Source organism: Lissotriton helveticus, chromosome 3_1, assembly GCF_964261635.1.
Source record: "Lissotriton helveticus chromosome 3_1, aLisHel1.1, whole genome shotgun sequence".
In the NCBI taxonomy this organism is placed as follows: domain Eukaryota; kingdom Metazoa; phylum Chordata; class Amphibia; order Caudata; family Salamandridae; genus Lissotriton; species Lissotriton helveticus.
Window position 1 is genome coordinate 2,060,508,819 of NC_136061.1, and position 26,895 is coordinate 2,060,535,713.

General features: G+C 42.0%; 2 protein-coding genes across 4 annotated transcripts in view; one reads left to right on the forward strand and one right to left on the reverse strand.

Moving 5' to 3' along the window:
- The window catches only part of MRPL46 (mitochondrial ribosomal protein L46), a 48,111-nt gene extending 26,794 nt beyond the window's left edge, over positions 1–21,317 (reverse strand). Inside the window, exon 1 of one of the 2 annotated variants that reach the window (XM_078683175.1) lies at positions 21,069–21,317. In XM_078683175.1, the coding sequence (XP_078539301.1) occupies positions 21,069–21,311 (243 nt within the window). In that variant the 5' untranslated portion in view covers positions 21,312–21,317. Of the gene's footprint in view, positions 1–19,390; positions 19,605–21,068 lie in introns of those variants that run through there. The other variant, XM_078683174.1, reaches the window with a different exon arrangement.
- Positions 21,318–22,099: 782 nt separating this feature from the next.
- MRPS11 (mitochondrial ribosomal protein S11) overlaps positions 22,100–26,895 on the forward strand; it is a 191,311-nt gene continuing 186,515 nt past the window's right edge. The window contains exon 1 of one of the 2 annotated variants that reach the window (XM_078683176.1): positions 22,100–22,268. In XM_078683176.1, the coding sequence (XP_078539302.1) occupies positions 22,201–22,268 (68 nt within the window). In that variant the 5' untranslated portion in view covers positions 22,100–22,200. The remainder of the gene's footprint in view (positions 22,269–26,895) is intronic. The other variant, XM_078683177.1, reaches the window with a different exon arrangement.

Below are 26,895 nucleotides of genomic sequence, written 5' to 3' on the forward strand. Positions count from 1 at the left end.
GAACCCATGCCGCTTCACATTCACCAACTCTTCCCCCAGCGAGGGAAAAAATGGGTCGCACACCCAACAACAGTTCCAAATCTACTTTATTCTTCATATACTGGGGCTAATAGCACGTTTGATCTAAGCGTTTCGGTGTCACGCCACCTTGCTGTGTGTGTATATATATATATATATATATATATATATATATATATATATATATATATATATATATATATATATATATATATATATATATATATACACATACATATATATATACATACACACACACACACACACACACATACACATATATATACAACTTGCCCCCCCTACTGAATCAGATTGAGATATTGTGGTTGATAATACATGTACACCCAGATCTCAATTCGGTCTATGGGTTATACTCCTGTCGCTTTATCCTGTTTGGGAGGGGTCAGGTGGCAGGAAACCTATTGTTCTACTTTACTCTGCTCGATCGAAGCTCAGCAGGAGGAGGGGAGAGTCATGTTCAGGATCGGCAGCAATACTAATTTGCTGGCAGACACTGGAAGGCTGTTACCGGGAGTACTGGGGGCTTACCGGAGGATCCCCCCATTGCATAGAAGCATACCTCCAACACTGGTAACGCTATTGGGTATGATTCCAACATGTTTGATAACAAACATGTCCAAGTTCGACACAGCCACTATATAGTTAGCCATCCACAATGATGCCTGGCCACTATAGGTATCAAAATGGCTGACTCCACTTACAAAGCCTGGATAGTCGACTTCAGGGTTTGAAGGGGGTGTCCTGCTCATGCAGGGCACCCTCATACTTATAACCCAGCACCCTGCCTTCAGGATTGAAAGGCCTGCCTTAAGGTAACATATGTTTTAAGTGTAGTGATCTCAGATTTAAGGAAACATATCTGTAAGGAGGGCATGCATTATGCCATGGGTGGTATAATACATGCTGCTGCCCACGGGAGACCCCTGGTGCACCTATGCTCTGGGTAACTTAGTAGCATATACAGGGACTTAGATGGGTACACCAGTTGCCAATTGTGGAGGTACCAAAGTACTTACCATTACAAATTTAGGGAGAAAGCACAGTGGCTGGGGTCCTGATGAATAGGATCCCAGCTAGACTAGTCAAAATAATACTGACACCCGGTAAAACGTGGGGGTAACCATGCCAGAAGGATCCTTCCATCCTACACCATTGACCTCTCTACCTATTACAACAGCTTTAAAAAGAGTTTTAAAGTTGATATCCTACGTGGTCTTTCCGGTGGTATATTTACTGTAAATGGGACCTTATGAATCTGGAGTCAGGTATATAAGTGATAATTAGTGTAATGAAGAGACAAGTTTCATGAACACATTTGGGACATAACATGCATGTAGAGCTATGTCAGTAAAGTATAGGGATATATATCAACCACCAAATGATATCACAGAAAAAGTGGTAGGCAGCAAAACATACCCTGATTATCACAGTTCTAACAGCATCAGCTGTTACATCAGTGAGCCCATGCAATGAAAGCCTGTGATGGATGATTGTCACTGTCTTCTAGATGCTCAGGAGGGTGGTGACAGAATGAGTGAGCCTTAAAATATGGTAGCACATGCTTGTTAGCAGTCAGTGGCAGCTCCGTGATGTCTAATTAGATGACAGAAAATGAAGCATACGTTTTTTTCATAAGAAATACAAGAGGGGTATATGTACGCATCAACCTTTTAAGTTTAATGGCTATGGATCAAGGAAAGTTGGTTTTTGGGCATGTTCCAGAACCACCTTTTGATGTACTCTCCATTGTCGCTTAACTTCTTTCTCCAGTCACATAGCTCACCTTTGAATGTTGCACTATTAAGGCAACTCCTATTTGTAAGGAAATGTGTTTTAGTGGAAAATACTTTGGGTCACTGCTTTTTTTCCCCCCTACAAATCAGTGTTGGGCCCACCAGACCTGGAAACTACAGATGCCTTACTGTCAAGCATCCCTTTAATCTTTCTATCCTCAATCTTGTACCCTCTGCTGCCACCCATGAAACCAGATCAAATGCTTGCACACAGGATTAGGCGGTATTAGTTCCAATGTTAGTACATAATTGCTTTTCCTTCCTGAGGCTCTCCCCAGAGCACTCACTTTTCCCAGTTAAATGTGAAATTCTTGGACATATATTCCTGTTTCATGAATTATAAAATCAAGATCACAATCCCCAAAATGCAACAAAAACATTTAGAGTTCTGCATCCAGTGTTCCCATCATGTCATTAACCAGTTGGCTGCGCTGCTGATTTTGCGGAAGTGCTGCACTTCCGCAAAACGGGCGGGGCCGCGTCAGCCATTGGCCGACGGCAGCACCAGCGAGGTAGTGCTGCCGTCGGCCAATGGCCGACGGCGGCATGGAAGGGGTTAAAAACTCCCAGACCTAGTCATCTGTGTACTCTCCTTTTAGCCATCACCCTTCTCCTATATATCACACGTTCGCTGTCCTCTTCTGTAGCATGGGCCGAGGTGAAGTTGAAGGTGAGGGGGCGACTTGGAATTGAGAACACCCTTGGTGCACTGGCAAGAGGTGCAGGAACCGCCGGGTGGAGTGAGAGACTTAAGAGCTCCCCCGGGGGTAAGAGCGCTTGTGGGGAGAGGTGGTGTAAGAGGCAGTGCTGAGAGGGCAGCCTCTTAGGGACAAGCAGAGGGGGAAGCCGCTACGCGATGAGGAGTGCCAGGAAAGGGGCTCGCCTCTCTGAACAATATTCAAGATATGAGAAAGGGACAGAGGAAAGTGTTGGAAAGGGTAAGGTAGACACCCAGGGTCCAATTGCCCCAATCATTCAGAGGAAAGCAGCGTATGGAAGACAGGGTAATTTTAAGAGGGGGGGATGTATAAAAAAAACATAATAAAGCAGATCAGAAGGTCAAGATCACACCCTCACTACGAACCTTTTTTAAGGTAATTCCAAAAACCTTAATTCCGAGTGAAGGTGTATGTGAAGAAGGAAGGCCCTTTGAGGTGCTACATAGAGCAAAGCCAGTAGCTGGATTACCGCCCTTGAAAGGTACAATGGCTAGTAGAATAGTGGTAAACCTAACAAGCTCAAATAGATTCGAAGTATTAGCGGTAGAGGACCCAAGGGAAGTAGGTGAAGATATACAACGACAACAGCAAACCGTGTCAGATCCTGGAGAGTCTACTAGGTGGAGTATAATATTCCGACTTCTAGATGTTTACCCGATACACAGCTGATTGCGGGTATTAAATGACACCTTGATATCTCTGAGGGGCGCTGAGGGTCAGCCAGTAGCGTCCTTGATTCAGGCTCTCTCTTTAGAAATCAGTCGTAGGTTTGAGATATTCGAAAGTAATCAAAAAAAATCCGGACATCCTGCAAATGTTTAGTAAAAAAGTTGAACATCTTACTAGTTGAACTGCTATCTTAGAAGATTCGGTTAAGGACTTAAAAACAAAAAGGTAGAAGCCAACAAAGAGGATATCCGTTCTTTAAAAGCAAAAGATTAAGGTTACTAGAAGAGTTAGAACTTTTGGAAAACAACCAAAGAAGGAATAATCTGCAGATTTTGAATGTACCAGAAGGAACAGAAGGGAAAAACCTAAAATCTTGTGGCTAGATTGATTAAACTAGGGAGTCAAATTGAGAATACTGAACAGGATATCCTTAAGGACATGCAAAGGGTACACAGAGACCCCTTTTGATTAAAACCAGATTTAAGGTGAGAAAGCTACTGATCCATTTTCTTACCTACAGTCTACAGGAACATATATTAAGTGTCCTAAAACTGAAGTCACTGACAGTAGATGGAATAACATGTGAAATAAGATCTGATGTTTCCACATTACATCAAATAAACTGGGGAAATTGGGGAAAAAGATAGACCCATTAAAAAAGTTGGGGGCAATAGTTCAGCTGATGTTTCTGGCGATCCTAGAAGCGATGTATAATAACAAGATGCATAGCTTCAGGTGTTCTAAATAAGTTGATTTTATAGAGAATATTGCTGGGTCTAGCAATAATTAGATCTGAAGAAGGATGAGTAGGAGATTTGGAAGGTTCTGTGTTTTTTTTTCTCTCTCCTCTCATATGTAATATTACGTTTACTTGGTCTGATACAAAGGCTTTCTAATATTATTTCTTTTTTTGTATATAATGGCACATTATGGGGACTCACTCCTGAAGGGAGTAGGCCATGAGAAAGTCGGGGGAGCCTCTCCTGAGGTGGGAGGTAGGATGGGGGTGGGGGGGAATAGGAGTAGGAGTAGGGGTAGTGGAACTGGGTGTGGAGCATTAGGGAAAAAAGAAAAAATAGCCTCAGACGCTCCATGGCCCTTAAATACCTTTTAACTATCGTGCATCTGCTCTTATGGGTATTCGCCTTGAAATCAAAGAGAGACAGTAGGGGATATGGTAGCTCAAATTAAGATTTTATCATGGAATATAAATGTTTTATGGGTGAAAGGGAAAAGAGAGAGCTTACTGCAATATTTAAAAGACTCTCCTCCTCAGGTTAATATTCTGCAAGAGACGTACTTGACTGAAAGAGTGTACAGATTTGTTTAAACCTAGAAGATGGGTTCAACAAATGGTTTGCACAAAGCATTACAAAAATACAAACGGGGTGGCCCGAATGTAGATGGAACAGGACCTTTCAGAGATATGTCAATGGAGCTGCTAAATTCCTGGATCCTATTATTCTGGTGGGAGACATACATCAACAAAAAGAAGGTCAACAGTCAACCAGAAAATGGTGTCGCAGATAAAACATGCCATGAAACAGTTAGGCCAATGTGATATCTGGAGAGAGAGAAAAGGATCCAGAAGAGGTTTTAAGTATAGCAACAAACAATATCACCATCAATCCAGGATTGACTATTTTCTAATAGACAGTAGTATAAAAAATACAGATACAAAATGTTAAAACATAAAGGGGACAGTGTGTTGGACCATTCTACAGTATTATTAGACCTGGTCCAACAAACAAAGTAGGTCAGGTTAGATGGACAATGAACCGTACCTTGCTGCGTGATCAAGAAGTCTTAAGATCACTTAGTAGGGAAACAGAGGAATTCTTTCAAATCAATCTAGGATCTGCCGCTTTGGGAGTAGTATTGGTTACCTATAAAGCCTTCTAAAAGGGTAGAACAGGAAATCTGGTAGCTTTTAAAAGGAAAGTATATAAAAGGGAGGTTACAGATTTGGAAAACCAGATACGGGAAGCAGAGGAAAAAACTATCCAGATTGGGATTAGAGTTTAAAGAAAGAGCCACTACAGTTAAAGCTATCAAATATAAAAATTAAGTTAGCAGAAATGCTGGAAGATAGGGTTAAAAAGATGTGGATGCTAGAAAACTTTCTCATTTTGAATATGGAGACAATTGTAGTAATCTATTAGCCTAGAAAGCAAGAATAGATCTAGTGAGGAATGTTGTTGGTGAGATAAAATGCAAAGACACTGTAATAGTGGTAAAAGATAGTGAAGAGATCGAGGATGCTTTCCGAAGGTTTTTTGAAAATGTATATCATGAGGACCTGGAGGGTACAGAGGAAGGGGTGAAGATTTGGTTGAATTAAGATGACTTGGAAACATTAAGCGAGGAAAATAACACTTTTATAAATAGTAACATAAGCCTCCTGGAAGTTAAGCAAGCAATCAAGGCTGGTAAACAAGGGAAGGCAGCAGGTCCAGATGGTTTTCAGCATGTGGTATATGAAGCCTTATCTGGATCTTCCTTGCCAATCCTGTTGAAGTAATTCAGTGAGATAACCGAAAAAGGTTAACTATACCTATAACATGGAATGAAGCTATATTAATCTTGAAACCAGGGAAATGTGCAAGGAATTGCTAATCATTTAGACCCATATCACTTTTAAACTGTGATTGCAAGATATTTGCTAAGGTCTTAGCTGAGAGGCTCAATGGAACTTCGGGGGAACTTATTCAAGAGTACCAGAAAGGTTTTTAAAGAGAAAGAATGTTGCATGAACTGACATATGGACTAGGTGGCTCTATAGATCTTCCCACCACATACAAGACCCCTCTGGCAGTAACAACCTTAAACGCTATGAAAGCGTTTGATCGAGTAAACTGGCCACGATGAAATCTTACAATTTAGGAGGATTATTTTGTAGGACACAAGCTTTAATGTATCACTCCCCGTGTACCAAAGTCCTAGTAAATGGAAATGTGCCTCTCCTTCAGAATAACCAGAATAACCAGAGGGACAAGACAAGGCTGCCCCAGTTTCTGCTATTATTTAACTTATACATCGAACCATTTGCAAAAATCAGAATGAAAATGGGCATACCCCTTTTAGATGTAATGACTGAGAATAGAAAGTAGGCTGGTATGGAGATGATCTTATGATCTATACATCATATCTACAGGCTACACTCCCAAAATTTGATAGGCTGACCTCACACTTTGGCCAGGTAGCTGGATATGGGCTTAACAAGGACAAAACAGAAATAATGGCCTGGAAGATTAAGGGAGGAAATGAGCAGGTTAAGCAGGAGATGAGGTATTTAGGTTTCAAAATTAGGCAAGACATCATGAGACTCCCAGAGGAGAATTTTATAAAAGTTAAGAAAGAGGTATGTAATTTGATATCGAGCTGGTCTTATTTACCCTTAACTAGATTTGGAAGAGCACATTTGGTTAAAATTGCTATTTTGCCAAAGTTTACATTTTTAATTTAATACAATACCACTACTGTTTAAGAACGAGTGGTTAAATAAACTACAAGAGAAGAGTAACAGCTTCATTTGGGCCTCGAAGGGGTTAAGTATAGAATTGAAGAAACTAAGGAGAAAAAAAAACAAAAGAGAAAGGCGGCCTAGCTCTCCCTGACTTGCAATACTATGCTTGGGCATTCTTTGTGAAGAATGGGAAAATTTTACTTGATAGCCCAGATAGTTCGGAAATAAGTAAGATGTTTAGAACCATGCTGAAAGACACCAGGAGAAGTTATTCCGGTTTTATGCACAAATTTAGCGATCCCAAGTAGTATAAGAAGGTGATACTGAAAGTACTGCAACGCATGGCAGAAATATGGTATCACATTAATAAAATCACAAAACGTACCTACTTCAGTATTTGTGACCATATTTTGGAATCTATGGGCTCTCATGAATGGTCTAAGGATAAATTGAAGCTCCCGCTAAAAGAGGCTTGCTTTCAGAGATGGGAGTCATCTAGTCGAAGATGATAAGCTGATAACATGGGATGAGCTTTGTGAGTTAGCGGATAAAAGAGTCTCAAAATGTAAATACCTTCAAATACAAAGCTGGTTTCAGACTCTTGGTACAAGGATAGGCGGATCGAACAAACTGGAAGTAAAATTGACTCTCGGTGTACCAAAGGTCAACCAAATCTCAACATGGTACTGGCTGATGATCGACCTGGCTGATGGGGGTTTTACGTTGCCGTAAGAGCTGTGAAAAATCACTTGCAGATCTGCAGCTGCATAGCTTATGGAAAGTATCATTGAAACTGCTTTATAGAGTGGTTGAACCTGTCAGTTTAAGAAAGAATCATCTATTTTCACTCTGCGCATTGGACTCGACTCAGGCTGTCTAAGTTGGAAAAGGTGGATTGGTACCCTGCGCTAAATGTGGGTTAAGGAAAGTGGACAATGTGCATATGTTTACGGAATGCCCAGGAGTGCAAATATTTTGGGGAGATGTGAGTAAGGCTTTCTTTGTCATTCTTGGGATACAAATCCAGATAAGCCTATCTCTCGTCTTTTTTTGGGATATTGGAAATGCAAATAAACATTAGTAGAGAGCAGATGAAATTACTGTTTTATTCAATTTTGTTAGCGTGTAGGAAGAGTTGCAAAAAATGAGTAACCGATCACCTACCATTGTTCACTGATTGGCTACAGTCCATAAAGTTCACTGTAAGAATGAATGCAGCAGATCTGGGTAAAAAGATATACAAATATTGGTTACCCTTGGTAAGATGGCTGGAATTAGAGGGCTAGCCTTTTTTTCCCTCTTCCCTAGACGGCATGTCCTATGATTACGCCTATGCACCTCATGATGCACTTCATTGTCTGGTCATTGATCAACATGGTACAAAAGAAGAATGCAAGAGCTAAGCTGTGAGCCGGGGTCCCCCTTCATAGATAAAGGCAAAAACAGCACAAAATAATCTATTGAAGGTCAACCTGAGGCGAATGAGGACAAAAGGAAATCATTACTAAAGGCCTAATAATTGTAGCCAGGCTGTGCAGTTTTAAAACTGCAAAATCAACTTGTCAAATAACCCCTTTTGATAGATGAAAACTGTCCTTTCAAATATTAATGCGTCACCCCTAAGTAGACCTTATTGCTCATCAGGCGGGTGCGTCGTATATAAAAGTAATGCGTGTAAAAGTTTAATGGTACACATATCCCTACAGTGAACATGCCCCAAATGCTATTTTCACCGTAACAAGGCTGGCTGTTCTATAGGGAACCACTAGATGAAATATTAAATGTAATAATGTTATCTCCAGTTAAGAAACATATGAAAATGTCATACTTAGACTTTTTAGAATATGTATTTATAAATAAATCTTTTTGAAAAATGTATTTTGATAAAAGGACTTTTCCCTGCTTATAGCCTCTAGAGGCCCATTTGTATGAGCTCCTACAGTCACCTGGCCCCTTAATAGCACCATTCATCAGAAGTTAATTTGCTACCAGAGCAGGGAGCAAAAGACTTGGGTCAGAGGGGAGTATTATTGTTCCCTTCACACGATGGCCAGTAGTATGAGAGTAATTAATTTCAATGAGGCTTAGCTTGTCACAGGTAGATGTAGGCAAACACCTGAGTCAGACAGGCAGTAATCCTAGTGGGAGGGGAGCTTCCCCCAGAACTGGTTTAGACTAACCATATAGGACAGACTGCTCATTTCCATGGAGTGGGTACAGGAGATCTTCACAGGGGAATAAAGGTTCTGCCATCTTGGTTTTAGGTAGAGAGGAGCACAGTGGAATTTTTTGTAGTATGGCAGAGAGGAAATGCTGCCAAAGTGGGTATGGGTACCCTGTGAGAGTTTACCCCATTGGCTAGGGAGTGGCCAAAAGTCTCCCCCCACCCACAGGCAGGGGCCAGTGCTGTCTTCAATGTTTTGGACCCTTGGATGGTATTAAAGTGCATTCCTTCTATCATCTCCAAAAACCGAAGACTGATAAGATTGATTAATTTTTGACCGAAGAAGCTCAAGAGGACCGGAAATACCTGCCAAGTCAGCGAAACAAAGGTGTTGCTGCTGCTTGGTGAAAGATTTAAGTTGCTCCCATTCTGAACTTTTCCACAATAACAATTTCAATCCAGCAGGATCTTGTGGAGAAGGTATCCGGCCATGTGGAATAAGCTTTGGGTACAGTTTGCAGCCTTGCGCCGCTGGAAGAATCCACGGTACAAAAGGGGGTGGTGATGGACGGAGCATTTGAATAAATCAAACACGAGGTAAAAAAAGAGGCAAGATGGCGGACGCAACAGCGTCCGAGTGAGCTGCACTGGACTGGACTCCGGTCTCTAGAAACGCCTCGCATTCTATACAGAGGACTACGGTCGGGAAAAACCGGTGCAATTGCTGAGGTTACGTTAGTGCTGGAGAAAGTAAACAGAACGTTGAACCAGCTGCCGATAATGAGGGAAGAAGCGATATGCACATAGACCAGTGGACCTGCTACCGAAGAACGCTCCGCTTGTCTCCGGCTCCATCGAATCCCACGCCTCTGACCTCTCCTCTACTGCAATCACTGCGCTCACCACGCTTACCGACAGAGAGAAGTAGGTTGACTTCCAACGAGCGGTCAGAGCAAGGAGAGCAAAGGGAATACCAGGAGCAAAATCGAACGGACAAGCAGGAGAGCGCAAGTACGGAGCAAGCAGGGAGGGTGAGACGGCGGAGACGCGGGAGTGCTGCATTTTCTAAAATGTCTCCAAAAAACCCTAATATCGGAGCGGCACTCAAGCAAGCGAAGCCGAAGACGAGAGCAACAACGGCGGCAGCGCAAGACTCAGGTCAGAGAGTGACGGGGGGAGCAACGGGGGGCACAGCTGTTGGCAGTGTACTGAGTACGAGTGTGAATGCCTCTGTGAGTGTGACCTCAGAGCCCCCCCCGCGTCTGTTGCTCCTTCTGGTTCTCTGGATATTCAGGTGTTAGAGGATTCAACCCAAATGAATTCTGGGAGTTGTAGGCTTGGTGCAATCCCCAAGATTCCAGGGATGTTTACAAAAAAAATACCTGCTGTTGAGAAAGTATTGTTAGAACAACCGAAAAATATAAGTGCTCAAAGCTACAAGCAAGATAAACACCCTTTGAAATCTATCAATGTGGATAATAATTCGGGTAATGGAATAACTGCACCATTAACAACATTAGTAGCAGACACAGCATTAGTAGCTGACACAGCTATAGGCTCCAACACCATTAATGAAGCTCTAATTGAGCCACCTCCCATCGAAGATACAGACTCTATAGGGAATTTTTATTCTATGACAGACTTGTCTCAGGCATTAGAATCTGATACTGAAGAGAGAGGGGGAGAACTGAGCGATTCAGAGAAGTCACTACCTGAACTCGGGCAAGGTGCAAGAAACGATATTGTGAGTGAGGATGAATCTGAAAATGGCTCCCTGGATAGACCTGAGTGGGGGGCCGACGATAACTCAATACTCACTATGCAAGCTACTAATGGTCATCCTTCCTTATCAACTTCGGCGATTACGGGGAGATCAAATCAAACCCCAGGAGGGTCAGAAGCTCCAGAAATTACTTTAGAGGTTTTATACCAAGTGATGCTTCAGCACAGAGAAGAAACTAGAACTGAGAATTTACGACTGCAAGGTGCAGTGAAAAAAGTGCAAAATAATCTAAGGAAAGTAATCAAAGCATCCAACGAAACAATTGCTAGGGTAACAAACGGAAAACAGGATATCAGTAGTTGAAGATTCTGTGGCCAAACAAAAAACTCAGATAATGGCAATGGAAGGTTTAAAGGAGGAGATAAACTGGAAGCTCGTGGACTTAGAAAACAGGTCGCGTCGAAACAACCTCCGAATTTTGAACATTCCAGAGGGGAGCGAGGGGTCAAATATTCGTCTATTTGTGGTGGAGTTATTCAAGGATGCCTTTCCTGAGTTGAATCATTGGAAATGGGAGATGGAGATACAGAGAGCCCATAGATTTCCATTTCAAAGGAATGCTCGACAAGATGCAAAGCACATTCCAAGAGCAATACTAATCTCTTTAAATAATTTTTTGGCAAGAGAAGCCCTTTACGACCTGGCTAGACCTAACAACAAGCGTAAGGGGAAGGGCCTGGAGTTTTTTGTGCGGCCTGATTACTGCCATACTACTGTTCAATTGCGATGGCAACTTCGTCAGCTCATACCAACTTTTCAATCTAAAGGCGCACAAGTTTTCTTACTGAACCCGGCTAAACTTAAGATAGCATACAAGGAACGTTCTTATTTTTTTACGTCTGAAAAGCCGGCAAAAGAATTTTTGGCCTCATTATGAGTTCTTGATTGTGGAAAAAGCTATTGAAGGAACTTAAGGAACTTAAGGGGATGGAACACATTTTTTTTTTTTTACATAGTGTGATAGACTAAAAGAGGCTATTTTTGTCTATTCTGTATTCATATAAAATTTTTTGCTGTTTCCAGGTTTTTGATGCCTGGACTGACTGATTCTAGAATTATAATTATAACTGTTGTTCTTTGTGATGGTTATAGGCTGTTGTATACTGATATATAAGAGCATATTAGAGGTGAGCCGAGAGACTAGAGTCAAACAGCGCAACTCATGTCATCACTTCTAGGGACTAATGTGTCCCTAAGCCTCATTTGGGAGGGGGAAAGGGTGGGGGAGGGACGGCTAGGCCAGAGTCAGGGGAGGCAAGGGAAGGGGCAAACAAAGTCAGAAAATCTAATAATCTGTTTGAGCGGGACAACTTTTCTAATGGTTGCTTTTGTTTGTTTTTCATTAAATTTTTCATTAAATTTAATGTGTGGTTGCACGAACTGAAGTTGTTAAATTTAAGAAAACTCAATAAGAAAATGATGTTAGTCAGTGGAGGAAATTTAGATAAAGGATTTCATTTTAGAGAGGTGAAGAATATGAAGACATTTGATGTAATTCTTAAACAAGATGGAGAAATTACGAATATGTTCTTGGAATATATGTGGCCTAAACAATAAAAAAAAAAACAAAAAAAAGAGGGATCGCTGCGCACATTATTGAAACCATGAAAATCGATATTCTTTGTATTCAAGAATCACATATTATGTGGAGGGACAGACAAATGTATAATGAGCTAGGAATGGATGTATTAACTTGTACACAGCAGGGAACAACTACAAAAGGAGTAGCAATCCTGATAAGAAGAGGTCTTGGATGTTCTAAACGTTGTAAGGCTGATGAATATGGTAGGTGGGCAATAGTGGAACTCAGCATTAACAATAGATTATGGACAATTTGCTAAATGTATGCCCCGAATATAGATGATCCAGAGGTGTTAAATTTCTTAAATCTAGAACTTGCCTCCTGGTCACCTGCGTTAATTGTCTGTGGAGATTTAAATCTTCATATTGAGGATAATGTAAATATATGTGGTACATCTCCGTATCAAGGGGGCAAAAAAAAAAAACATTTAGAGCAATTCGCTCTTTGCTATTAGATCATGGATTATCTGATGTAGCCTATGAAAAAAATCCTATACATCCAGGGTTCACATTTTTTTCGTTCCCCCATAAAAAATTTGTACGTTTGGATTATTTTTTTATTAAACCTGCATTTATTAAAGATGTCTCATTTGAACTATATCCACGTATTATATCGGACCATAATCCAATAATGATTGAAATTAAAATAGATAGTTTATCGTCTTCCCAGCTTAGACCCTGGACATTCGACAGGAAATTACTAGTAGACTCTGATTATGTAGAATATATGTCAAAATGGATAAAGGAATTTTTTGAAATTAATAGAGGAACAGCACAAGTTAAAAATGTCTGGGATGCTTTTAAGGCAGGGATTCGCGGTGAATCATTGTCTTATGTTATTAAGAAACAAAAGATCATTCGACAACAAACCGAATTAAACTATAAGAAAGTTTTGGATTGGGAAAAGAAACTTATAGCAGCAATTGCTCTGTCACAGGACACAACGGAGATCGAGAATAAGTTAGCTATTCACAAATCACGAGTATATGATATATTTGCAACTAAATTAGCGGAACAGATGGCAATTTTCCGTTCTCAGATATATGAACTAGGTGAGAACTCAGGTAGAGTATTGGCTAAAAAAATTAGGCAACGAGAGGTTTACAATACTATAGATTCTCTACGTGATGACACAGGTCAGATACAAAACAAATCGGAGTCAGTATTGGAAATTTTGTCAATTTTATGCTAAACTATACCAATATGATGCTTCAACTTATTCACCAGATCTTTTCATGACTTTTGGTAGAACACTCCAGGTTACTCGTTTATCTGATGCCCAAAAATCGGCTCTAGAAACTGATATTGCATGGGATGAAATAGAAAATGCATTACAATCATTGGCGTTAGGGAAAGCAATGGGTCCTGATGGGATTCCGCTGGAATTTTATAAAACATTCAGGAATGTTATAAAACAAGATATACTGAGCACTTTTCTTGAGGCACAGAGAGGGAATTCACCATCCTCGTGGAGTGATTCTATAATTATGACATTTCCCAAAAAGGATAAAGATCCCCAGAACCCGGCATCGTACAGGCCAATTTCTTTAATAAATGCCGACAGTAAAATATATTCAAAAATCTTAGCTTATAGAATTGCACAAAAAATATCTACAATAGTATCTCGTTGGCAACATGGCTTTATCCCGAATAGAGATACTTCTGACCATATTCTAAGAATTATTGCACTGATGGATTGGGCAGAAGGTACCAACACACCAATGGGAATTGCCCTATTGGATGCTGAAAAAACATTCGATAGGGTAGCCTGGCCCTATCTTTGGGACCTACTTGATATGAAGGGATTTGGACCAGGTATAATTGTGGCTTTGAAGTCTCTATATCAAAATCCAACATCTAGAGTCAGACTGGGCTTGAATAAATCCCCCTCCTACTTTATCCAACGTGGAACACGTCAGGGTTGTCCAACCTCCCCACTTCTTTTTGCTATCTATATAGATATGTTCTTGAATAAATTAAATCAGGATGATGAGATAAACCCAGTAGAGGTAGCGGGAGTGAAGTATAGAGCACTGGCAGACGATGTGGTAGTCGTAACTAAGGACATAGTTAAGGCTTTTAACAGGGTAGAGGAAATGGCAGTAGAATTTGGCTCCTTTTCAGGATAAAAGTTAAATCTCTCTAAAACACAAATACTCTGTGCAATTCAAAATCCTCCACCTCGAATGAACATAGTTACCGGAGCGATATACTTAGGTGTCAAGTTAACTACTCCAATTATTAACATACCTAAAATAAATTTTAATCCAGTATTAAAAAAGGCCAATTCGACGTTACAACGTATTGATCATTTACATTTATCATTATATGGAAGGAACAATATATTAAAAATGCTGATCTTACCAAAATTCATATACTTATTTAGAACAATACCACTAGAATTTCCATTAGAATTCTTTAAACAAACTGAAAAAATGATAGGAAGGGCCTATAAAAAAATGATCCTACCAAAGGAAAGAGGAGGATGGGCTACACCACATCTTTTGTTTTATTATCTGGCGGCGGTATTACAATATATAGCTCCTTTAATTATCGGTAACAAAGCCCCAATCTCATCAGCACATACCCCTTCGATTTATGAATTCTCCTTAGGCATTAAAGCAAGAGGGCTTTTTTTAAGATTAATTGAACCCAGTTACTACAAGAAAATAAAATTTAAGATTGTAAGTGCAGCATATAAAGCATGGAAAATTCTTAGAAAACATATAGGCCTTCCAAAAATATCTATACTCGTCTAAATTCAGCACATTGCTTTCCTCCTATATTTAGAAATGCTATTATGCATAAATGGTGTGACAATGGTATCGTACATTTAGGTGATCTTTGGACGAAGAATCGTATATCTTCATTTGATGAACTTCAAACTAAATTTAATCTTACGAGATTTGACTACTTTAAATACTTACAGATACATAGTTTTCTACAATCTACACTATCTCAAGAACAACAAGCTTTACAAAAGATTCCACTGATTGAGACTCTCTTTAAGAAAAGGAAAATTGGTTATTTTTATGATTTTTTTTTACTTTTCTCTTGGATGACTTACTTTTGATACAACAAAAATGGGAAGCGAAAATAGGAAAAAATGTACTGTTTGAAGAATCAATTGAGCTAGCTAATTCTGTACTAATTACCGGTAGGTCACGTACTCAATATTACATGATATTGTTTGATTTTTATTACACTCCAGCCAAGGTAATGAAATGGGGCGCCACAACTGGTATTTCTTGTAACCGATGTTCCTTGATAGGAGCAGATACTATTCATATGTTTTTTTCCTGCCCCAAACTTACAATATTATTTTTAGAAATGCAGACATTTATGCAGATTATATTTGGATATATCCTAAATTTAACCCCGGAGTTGGTGTTATTTGGACTATCAACTGATACTGTAGGAAAGAAACATCAATCCTTGATTTTTATTATGATGTCTGTATACCGAGCATGTATCACACAAGAATGGATCAGCGCAGATTCTCCTTCCTTTTCCATGTGGAGATCTCGGCTGTTAGCCAAATTCAATCTAGAATCTGCAATTTATTAAACAAAAGGATGGAAAAAGAAACAAATGGGGAAAAAAATCTGGGCTCCAATATATCAATGGACACAAGAAGGAATCAATGGACAAAAATAAGACATTACTCATTCACAGCAATTTTGTTTCCCATAATGTTAAAAGCAAACAACAGTTTGGGACCAGTTTATCTCATGCTGTTATCTGACTTGTTTGCAATAAAAGTAAAATTATAAAAAAAATAAAAAAAAATTAAAAATGAATAAATCAAACACTACCACCCAGTCAAAAGATCTGGGTTTAATCCATCACCGTTCTTTAGCCCACTCTGCCACCCCAGTTCAGACATGGCTATATGCAAATCAGTCTGACCCTGTGCCTCATGGGAACAGTCAAGCCCGAACTGCCAAGCCATGTCTTGCCTGGACCGGAAACAAGTTTCCGAGGACCGGTTTCTGGCATTCCAGCCGTCTTCAGCCCGGCTTGCTTGAATCCAGTGGCAAAGTGAGCAAGGGACTCACGTCTGAGCATACCCTGCCACACTTATGGCGGCCAAAAGCGGTACAAAAGGGGGTGGTGATGGACGGAGCATCTGAATCAATCAAACACTCACACCCAGTCAAAAGATCTGGGTTTAATCCATCACCGTTCTTTAGCCCACTCTGCCACCCCAGTTCAGACATGGCTATATGCAAATCAGTCTGACCCTGTGCCTCATGGGAACAGTCAAGCCCGAACTGCCAAGCCATGTCTTGCCTGGACCGGAAACAAGTTTCCGAGGACCGGTTTCTGGCATTCCAGCCGTCTTCAGCCCGGCTTGCTTGAATCCAGTGGCAAAGTGAGCAAGGGACTCACGTCTGAGCATACCCTGCCACACTTATGGCGGCCAAAAGCGGTACAAAAGGGGGTGGTGATGGACGGAGCATCTGAATCAATCAAACACTCACACCCAGTCAAAAGATCTGGGTTTAATCCATCACCGTTCTTTAGCCCACTCTGCCACCCCAGTTCAGACATGGCTATATGCAAATCAGTCTGATTCAGATGCTCCGTCCATCACCACCCCCTTTTTGTACCGCTGGAAGAATCCAAGCTCTAAAAAAGTGACTAAGTCTGAAGGTAGAAATCTTGACTGGGAGAAGATGCCAACAGTTTACAGCCGGTGAGCAACCTTCCTTGGGGCTAATTCAATTTCTTCCACTCTGAACTTTCCCACCATATCAATGGCTTCACCAGGACCTTGCCCAATGGCTATCAAACATTGTGCAGGCCTCTTTGGCCACAGCTGTTGCCCTGCATTGCTGAGGATTTCTGACTTCCATTCCAGAAACTAAGTGCAAAGATAACACTTCTGACCAGGTCGAACCTTGCTTCTGTATCCGAACCGCGCTCCATTGCAGTCGGCTTTAACTTGCACCTAGGTACCACTCAAGCACAATTAGGTGACCACATAGGCGCTTAACGGATTTTGGCCCTTTTCTTACCCTTAAACTTTGAAAAATCATACCACTGGTCTCCCTTATTGGATTTTTGATTTTTTTTGTGTCATTTTATTTATTAACATTTACTGTATTCATCTAAAATGGTATGTTGTGTTTTGACTATTACTTTTTTGGTTCAGGCATAAATATTTTACATATCGCCTCTAAGTTAAGCCTGTATGCTCTGTGCCACAGCTACCATGGGGTTTTCAGGTTCATTTGGTGATTTTAATGGTTCACCCCGACAAGGGTTAAGGTTATTTCTTAAGGTGGGTACTCACCCAGTCAACTAATACCCCGGTTTCTTGCACAGACCAATGCGTTCCTATAATAATTTCAAAACAGAGCAATATTTTCAACCCTGAAGATCCTATAAACATTTAAATTTGAGGGATGTATGGTTGACACTTTTCAATAACTCGTTACGGTTCTCAAGCCATACATGGCAACAGACCCAATTCAGATGTGCTGTGTTATGTTAGGGGGTTTTGTATAGCGCTCCTATACGCAAAGGTGTGTAGGCGCTGTGGGGAGGAACAGGACAAGGCGAGCTAGGTACAAGTGTGGCCCTTGGTGTTAAAAGAGCCATGTTTTCAGTGCTTTCCTAAATTGTAAGAAGGATTGGGAGTTTTTTTTTTTATTCGAACGGAAGAGAGTTCCATAATCTAGTAGTACAGGTGGCAAAACTTTTGCCACCCCATTGGGCTAGTTTAATCTTGTGTACTTCAGCATTCATTGCTTCCGAAGAGTGTAATGGTCCAACAAGTGTGTACCAGCAGAAATACTGTCTAAGAGTTTTAGGTCCTGTATCGTGGAGTGCCTTAAAGGCAGTGCATATTGCTTTGAATGTGATCCTTTATTTAACAGGCAGCCATATACGCAAAGGTGTGTAGGCGATGTGGGGAGGAACAGGACAAGGTGAGCTAGGTACAAGGGTGGTCCTTGGTGTTAAAAGAGCAGTGCTTTCCTAAATTGTAAGAAGGATTGGGAGTTTTTTTTTATTCCAACGGAAGAGAGTTCCAAAATCTAGTAGTACAGGTGGCAAAACTTTTGCCACCCCATTGGGCTAGTTTGATCTTGGGTACTTCAGCATTCATTGCTTCCGAAGAGTGTAACGGTCCAACAAGTGTGTACCAGCAGAAATACTGTCTAAGAGTTATAGGTCCTGTATCGTGGAGTGCTTTAAAGGCTGTGCATAATGCTTTGAATGTGATCCTTTATTTAACAGGCAGCCAATTTAAGTTCATCAATACTGTGCATGTGAATTGGAATTTGCAGAGATTGAAAACGAGACAGGCTGCGGCGTTTTGGAGGGTCTGGAGTTTAAATAACATTTTTTGTTGTAGGCCAATGTGTAGTCCAATATAATAGTCTAATTTGGTTAGAATTAGGGCAGACATGACTGATTTTTGTAAGTGAGGGGGAATATAAGCCTGGAATTACACCGTGTGATTCAGAAGATAAAAAAACGGCACGAAACACTCGATTCACATGCAGCAACATTTTGCTTTTGCTGTCTCTTTGCTTTCTGTTCTCCACTGAACACTCTAGCAGGTAGCTGCTTCTCCGGTCTCACCAGTAATTCCTCATTCTAAGTCCTCTAGGCAGTGCTGCTATATGCTTCTCTGGTCCCGTTGGTAATTCCTCATTCTAAATTCTCTACATAGTGCTCCTACATGCTTCGCTGGCCCTTATCAGTAATTCCTCATTCTAAGTCCAATAGACAAGTGTGCTAGCGGCTTCTCTGGTCTGAGTGGTAATTCTGCTTTGTCAGTCCCCTAGACAGTGCTGCTATCTGCTTCTCTGGTCCCAGCGGAAATTCCTCATTCTAAGTCATCTAGGCAGTGCTACAGTTGTGTCTCTGTTCATACATCCACTACAAACCACAACACATGGGTAAACGACATTGTCATTTACAAAGCCTCTAACTCTAAAAAATGTGAGACCTATTGCATTGCAAATACTTGTCTTAGCTTGCCTTTGCTTGAATGCACGTGAAACCGGAAAAGGAAATCCTTAGATGTTTAGCTCAAAAGCTCCTCTTTCGCGTTTCAAAATGTGGCCATGCATGCATCCGCTTCTTTTACCCAGCCTACTATACTGTGCTATCAAAACACATTTGCCCTGGTTACGTTGGCCCCAAAAAACACTCTTCTACCTGCTGCATCAAGTGTGCCACATCTTGCTGCATAGGCGTCCTTTCCTGCGAGACCACTGCCGATCTCTGAAGACATACAGCTCCAAGCAGCCTCCAGGGGGTTTGATGGCATCCTGCCGATACAGTTAGCCATCTGAAAAACGAAGTACGCACAACGGGTAAAGCCCGACGGAAAAAAATTTCTGCAAGCAATGGTCGAATGGGCGCAGCCATTTTTGTGAAGAGACAGGCGGAGAACGACATAGAAGAAGGACTATCATTAGGAAAGCGCTGCATGTCAAAGAACGATTTGTCGTGTTGTAGAGGTCCTAAGTTTTTAAACAAGAATAAGTGCCTACCACAAGGGCATATTTTTGTATAAAACTGTTATTCCGTTATATATCAATGTTCAGTTCAATGAGACCTTCAACGTACTATATAATATTTAAATACAATATTTTAACTTATTTAGTTAAAATGTGTTGTTTTAGAATCATATTTAATTGCTAAAATAACGCGTGGACTAACATGGAACAAATATAATTACACGCTACCCAGCTCCGTTGCAATTCACTTGGAAAAGCAGGTTTCCAAAATGGTAGATTCTTTGACTTCCGGCTTTTGGCTACCTCTAAATGTGCAGGCTCTCTATACCCTTGTAAACAAGGGTTCTTATAAGAAGGAATTGTACAGGGACATGAAGAAGGTCGGACACATTTTGGGCCTGGCCCTCATATGTACATGAAAGTATCGGCCATGTTGAAGTTTTAATATTTGTTGTATCAACGGACAAGCGAAGAAATACTTTCAACGAAATACATAATATTCTAATATTTTAGTTGTATTTCTTTGACCAGTGTTGTTACTTTTCTATGCTACATATTTTAATATGATTATAAACACAATAGGAACCACTTTTTTATTTTAAAAAACAATGCTTTAATATATTCACAGGAGCTGAACATTTTAGCCTTGCGTTAGGCTTGGAGCGAATAAACAAACATCTTTAACATAAACCAAAGTTTGGTAGAAGTTTGCTTTTTTGTTGAGTACCTTTTCTATCTCTAAAGCAACCTGGCTCGTGTACACGAGAGTCTGCGTCTTGGAGACTGCCGAGCGAAGAAAAAGAAGCATCTCATGAATGCTACACCGGCATAGTAGGTCATGAAGTCCCTCATTTATGCCACGTGCAGACAGCTTCTTTACCGTGCAAGGTCCACCGACACCATATGGTATGTTTAACCTATTATAATCACTTGCACATATTAACGGCCATAAACATACTTGTATCAGTAGCCTCCTGTCACACAACGCCCTTCTGACTCACACAAGAGAGTAAGTCTCACAAACATCACCTTCATCTTCACACTGCAGGCTCACAACACCCCTTCCATACAAAACACACAGCCAGGGCTTTAAGTAAGATGACAAATTGTAGGGGAGAAGGGGTCTCTAAAGGGGCATGGCTTATTCAATTAAGGGTATGGTTGAGTTCGTACGTTTCTGTTTTTCCGTGGTTTGCCTCCCGACAGGTGTTTAGTTTTTTCACCGAATCTTTCTGCTACTGTTACTCAAAAGCTCCTCTTTCGCGTTTCAAAATGTGGCCATGCATGCATCCGCTTATTTTACCCAGTCTACTATACTGTGCTACCAAAACACATTTGCCCTGGTTACGTTGGCCCCAAAAACACTCTTCTACCTGCTGCATCAAGTGTGCCACATCTTGCTGCATAGGCGTCCTTTCCTGCGAGACCACTGCCGATCTCTGAAGACATACAGCTCCAAGCAGCCTCCAGGGGGTTTGATGGCATCCTGCCGATACAGTTAGCCATCTGAAAAACGAAGTACGCACAACGGGTAAAGCCCGACGGAAAAACATATCTGCAAGCAATGGTTGAATGGGCGCAGCCATTTTTGTGAAGAGACAGGCGGAGAACGACATAGAAGAAGGACTATCATTAGGAAAGCGCTGCATGATTTGTCGTGTTGTAGAGGTCCTAAGTTTTTAAACAAGAATAAGTGCCTACCACAAGGGCATATTTTTGTATAAAACTGTTATTCCGTTATATATCAATGTTCAGTTGAATGAGACCTTCAACGTACTATATAATATTTAAATACAATATTTTAACTTATTTAGTTAAAATGTGTTGTTTTAGAATCATATTTAATTGCTAAAATAATGCGTGGACTAACATGGAACAAATATAATGACACGCTACCCAGCTCCGTTGCAATTCACTTGGAAAAGCAGGTTTCCAAAATGGTAGATTCTTTGACTTCCGGCTTTTGGCTACCTCTAAATGTGCAGGCTCTCTATACCCTTGTAAACAAGGGTTCTTGTAAGAAGGAATTGTACAGGGACATGAAGAAGGTCGGACACATTTTGGGCCTGGCCCTCATATGTACATGAAAATATCGGCCATGTTGAAGTTTTAATATTTGTTGTATCAACGGACAAGCGAAGAAATACTTTCAACGAAATACATAATATTGTAATATTTTAGTTGTATTTCTTTGACCAGTGTTGTTACTTTTCTATGCTACATATTTTAATATGATTATAAACACAATAGGAACCACTTTTATATTTTAAAAAACAATGCTTTAATATATTCACAGGAGCTGAACATTTTAGCCTTGCGTTAGGCTTGGAGCGAATAAACAAACATCTTTAACATAAACCAAAGTTTGGTAAAGTTTGCTTTTTTGTTGAGTCCCTTTTCTATTTCTAAAGCAACCTGGCTCGTGTACACGAGAGTCTGCGTCTTGGAGACTGCCGAGCGAAGAAAAAGAAGCATCTCATGAATGCTACACCGGCATAGTAGGTCATGAAGTCCCTCATTTATGCCACGTGCAGACAGCTTCTTTACCGTGCAAGGTCCACCGACACCATATGGTATGTTTAACCTATTATAATCACTTGCACATATTAACGGCCATAAACATACTTTTATCAGTAGCCTCCTGTCACACAACGCCCTTCTGACTCACAAGAGAGTAAGTCTCACAAACATCACCTTCATCCTCACACTGCAGGCTCACAACACCCCTTCCATACAAAACACACAGCCAGGGCTTTAAGTAAGATGACAAATTGTAGGGGAGGAGGGGTCTCTAAAGGGGCATGGCTTATTCAATTAAGGGTATGGTTGAGTTCGTACGTTTCTGTTTTTCCGTGGTTTGCCTCCCGACAGGTGTTTAGTTTTTTCACCGAATCTTTCTGTTACTGCATCCATATATATAATACAACAACTGATCAGCATGAAACCAGCCAGGATTATTGCCTTTATCAGTGGTTGTTAGCTGTTTAAGATAAATGAGTAATAACAATGATTTTGTTGTAAATACTTACTATTACAAATGTTTCAATTCTGAAGCATTGGGACTGTGCATTAAACATTATGGAAGGGTTAATGTCTTCAGAGTTGTAGTGTCCTTCTGGTACATACACAAGGACACAGGGTGTTATGTGGGAGCTTCTTTATTGTACTTCCTTCGTCGTCCTGGTACATCCCTAGTCCCTGGCTCCTCCCTATCCGCCCTCCCTCGGGCAGGTCCTAGTGCCCCATGCGTGTGCACCCATCATTACATCTCCCCCCTCTGTAAATAAAATAAAAAAACAGCAATCTATCAACACACAATGCTTTCACGTCGCTGAAGATCGCCACTTAAAGTTCTTCAATGAGGCGAGACGGTTTTCTAATTTTCCGTCTGGGGCGCGACTGAGGATCAGGGATGTCTCGCTTATGTTCATCGGTAGTCCCCATCAATGCCTGACTGCTGCTGAGCGGTGTCTCAGGTTCCTTTTTCTCGACTAGCGATTCAGTCAATAGTTTTTTGACGTTAGGGCTGCACTTCTTAAAGTGCGTCACATTCCTGGTGACTCGTCTTCCGTCTGTTTCCGCGGTGATCATAGTTCCTTTCTGTTGCACCACTTTCAACGGAGTCTCATGATATTTGCAGTCAGTCTTTCGGTGTTGCTCTTGCCGCGCCAACACCCAGTCTCCTTCCCGAATTTCAGCGTGAGAGGCATGTCGACGTTCATCCGCATAGCCCTTCATTTTTAGGGCTCGACCTCTGCCAATGCGCTTGCGCATTGCAGATGTCGAGACATATTGGGGCTTAACGAGAGCTTAACCAAACGGGCGATTTGATGCTGTGCCCTTGAAAAAAGCGCGTGCACGCATCAAAGCCACCAGCCTCCCTCCCACAAGCTTCCTCCAGCGTGCGCTCTGGCATTTCTCCTCCCCTAATTATTCACTGCCCACGGCCGGCCGGCACATCAAAGGCTGCTGCTCCCTGTGCGTCTCGTCACCCTTACTCTCCCCTATTCTTCCCTTCTTGCCTCTCCCCACCCCCCCTCCCCACCACAGCAATGCCGAGGGCTTGTTTCACGTGTTGGCTTTGGTTGCTCATCCTATTTTACATTTGTACAGTGTTGACTTCGCTGTCTATAGATTTAGCATTGCTTTGTGTAGTTGTTCGGCTCCATACACATAGAGATTCTCCGTTGTCGTGGATTTTGCTCGGCCTACGGATGTGCTTACATAAGTCTTGTATAGCTCAGTCTTGTTATCGGGCTGTGTTTATAGAGTTTGTTTGGCTTACTATGCATGTGTAGTTCCTTCTGACTGTACAAGTTTTACGTATTTCTCCTTGACCTAGGTGGATTTTGACCTTTTCCCAATGCCTGCACAAATAGTATAGCTTTAATGTGTAATTTGACTTTGTGCGTTAGAAGTGTGAGTTAAGCCCAGACGGCAATTGCAAAATCTCTTGTTACGAGAAAAAAAATCTTAAAGGGGTTAGAGCCCTGGCATTACTTACCTTTACTTACTACTAGTTGTTTCCCACGTTACTCGTGTTTCCTTTCTTCCCGTTGGTCAGTGCCTCCTCCCTCCAGCTTCCTGCTTGGCTTCACATCTTTGTTCTTGCTGTGGCGCCTGGCTCAAGTAATGTTTTCGGCATCCAGTGTCCTTCCACTGGCCTTGCACTTGTAATATCCATGTTTTTTTTTTTTTCTGTCCAGCGTCCACATTCTATTTTGTTGCTTGCCTGTCCCTACCACGACCTCACGTCTGTCGCTGCATGCTTCTTCCCCTTCGTTGCTGGCCTGTCTCTCACTACCTAGATCCTGTCACTGCATGCCCCTTCCCCACCCCATTGCTAATTGCCTCCCTCAATCATAGCTTGTTTTATATAGCGCAGAGTCCACTGAAAGGACTTGGAGTGATTTAGATGAGCACCAGTTACATTGCAGAAGGACACATCATTTTTCAGGCAAGGGGCGGCTATTTGATTTGCCCAGAATTGCAGGATGTTGATCTGGTGGCGAGACTCTAATCTGGTTCCCCAGTTTCTAAGTTAGCACCTCTGGCCGTAACACCAGTCTGTCCATGCTCCGCGTTCCAGCTAGCTACAGTTTGGCACGCTAGTAACTTCACTGGGCATTAAGTATAGGAAAAATAACAATTTAAACTTCTTTGTACCTGCATAGCTTAAAGTAAAAAAAAAAGCGATATGACACGATCTGACCACATTTTTTATTTTTTATTTTACATTAAGCTATGTAGCACAGCAGCTTGTACTGCTGTGCAAAAAAATCAGGCTCCATTTGCTGAATTCTAGACTCCCTCCTCCATTGCCCAGAGGCGCTGACAACCCTCCGCCATCGCCTGCTCTTTACACTCGCCATGACTCATTAGCACGCTGTGCCTCTAATTCGAGGGGAGGAGGCTGACACCCTGTCCCCAGCAGGCCGCCTCCTCGCCAGCCTGCGTTGTTTACTGTAGCTGCCGCTTGTTTTCACTTTTTAGAAACGCTGTAAACAAACAGGACATGTTTATCCGATATTTTACTTCCTGAGGCGTAAAATCTTCTGCGCAGAAACGCTTCTAATATTCTCACCAAACAATAGTGAGTAAAGATACTCCACTGCCCACAACAGAACTGAAAGGAGGGATGCGCGGCCCCTCTTATCTCTCCGCTCTCCTTACTCTCACCACTCTCCTCAATCTCCCCTCTCCTCACTATCCCCACTCTCCCCTCTCACCACTCTCCTCTCACCACTCTCCTCTCACCTCTATCCCCTCTCACCACTCTCCCCTCTCTCCCCCTCACTTCCCTCTCCCCTCTCGACTCCCTCTCCCCTCTCCTCACTCTCCAATCCCTCTCTCCCCTCCCTCTCTTTCCCCTCTCTCCCCACTCCCTCCACTCCCCTCTCTCCTCACTACCCTCTCTCCTCACTACCCTCTCTCTTCACTCCCCTCTCTCTTCACTCCCCTCTCTCTTCACTCCCCTCTCTCCTCTCTCCTCACTCCCTTCTCTCCTCTCCGTCTCCCCTCTCCTCACTCTCCCCTCTCCTCACTCTCCCCTCTTCTCACTCTCCCCTCTCCTCACTCTCCCCTCTCCTCACTCTCCCCTCTCCTCACTCAACCCTCTCCTCACTCAACCCTCTCCTCACTCAACCCTCTCCTCACTCTCCCCTCTCCTTACTCTCCTCTCTCCCCTCTCTTATTCTCTCTCACCTCTCTTCTCCTATCTACTCTCTACCCTCTTACCTCTCTCCTCTCGTCCCGCTCCTCTCAGCACCACCACAGCATCACTCAGGGGCACCACAACATCACTATGCGCCACTACAGCATCACTGAACGCCACAGCATTACTCATCGCCACCCCAGCATCACTCAGCACCACCCCAGCATCACTCAGCACCACCCCAGCATCACTCAGCACCACTCACCATCACCACATCATCACTCAGCATCACCCCAGCATCACTCAGCACCACCACAGCACCACTCATCATCACCACATCATCACTCAGCGCTACCCCAGCATCACTCAGCAACACCACATTATCACTCAGCACCACCACATTATCACTCAGCGCCACCCCAGCATCACTCAGTGCCACCCCAGCATCACTCAGTGCCACCCCAGCATCACTCAGCGCAACCACAGCATCACTCAACGCAACCACAGCATCACTCAGCGCAACCACAGCATCACTCAGCGCAACCACAGCATCACTCAGCACCACCACAGCTTCACTCAGCACCACCACAGCAGCACCACTCAGCACCACCCCAGCATCACTCAGCACCACCACAGCATCACCACAGCATCACTCAGCACCACCACAGCACCACTCAGCACCACTCAGCCCCACCACAGCATCACTCAGCGCAACCACAGCATCACTCAGCGCAACCACAGCATCACTCAGCGAAACCACAGCATCACTCAGCGCAACCACAGCATCACTGGTTCAAATATGTTCTTTCAATGTTTCAAGCTGTTTTCAAGCTTTCAAGCTTTATTACGAATCACAAAAAGATGTTAATATTTCACTTCTGTTCTTGGATTTTCGTCACAATAAAAAACACTGAACATAATCTTCACAAAAGTTATTTACAAAAGTTTAAGCTATTGCCATTACAAATTAAATAAATTATTTAAGTATTAATTATTTAAAAAAATTAAAAGCCATTGTTATTTGTAATATCAATACATCTAAGTCA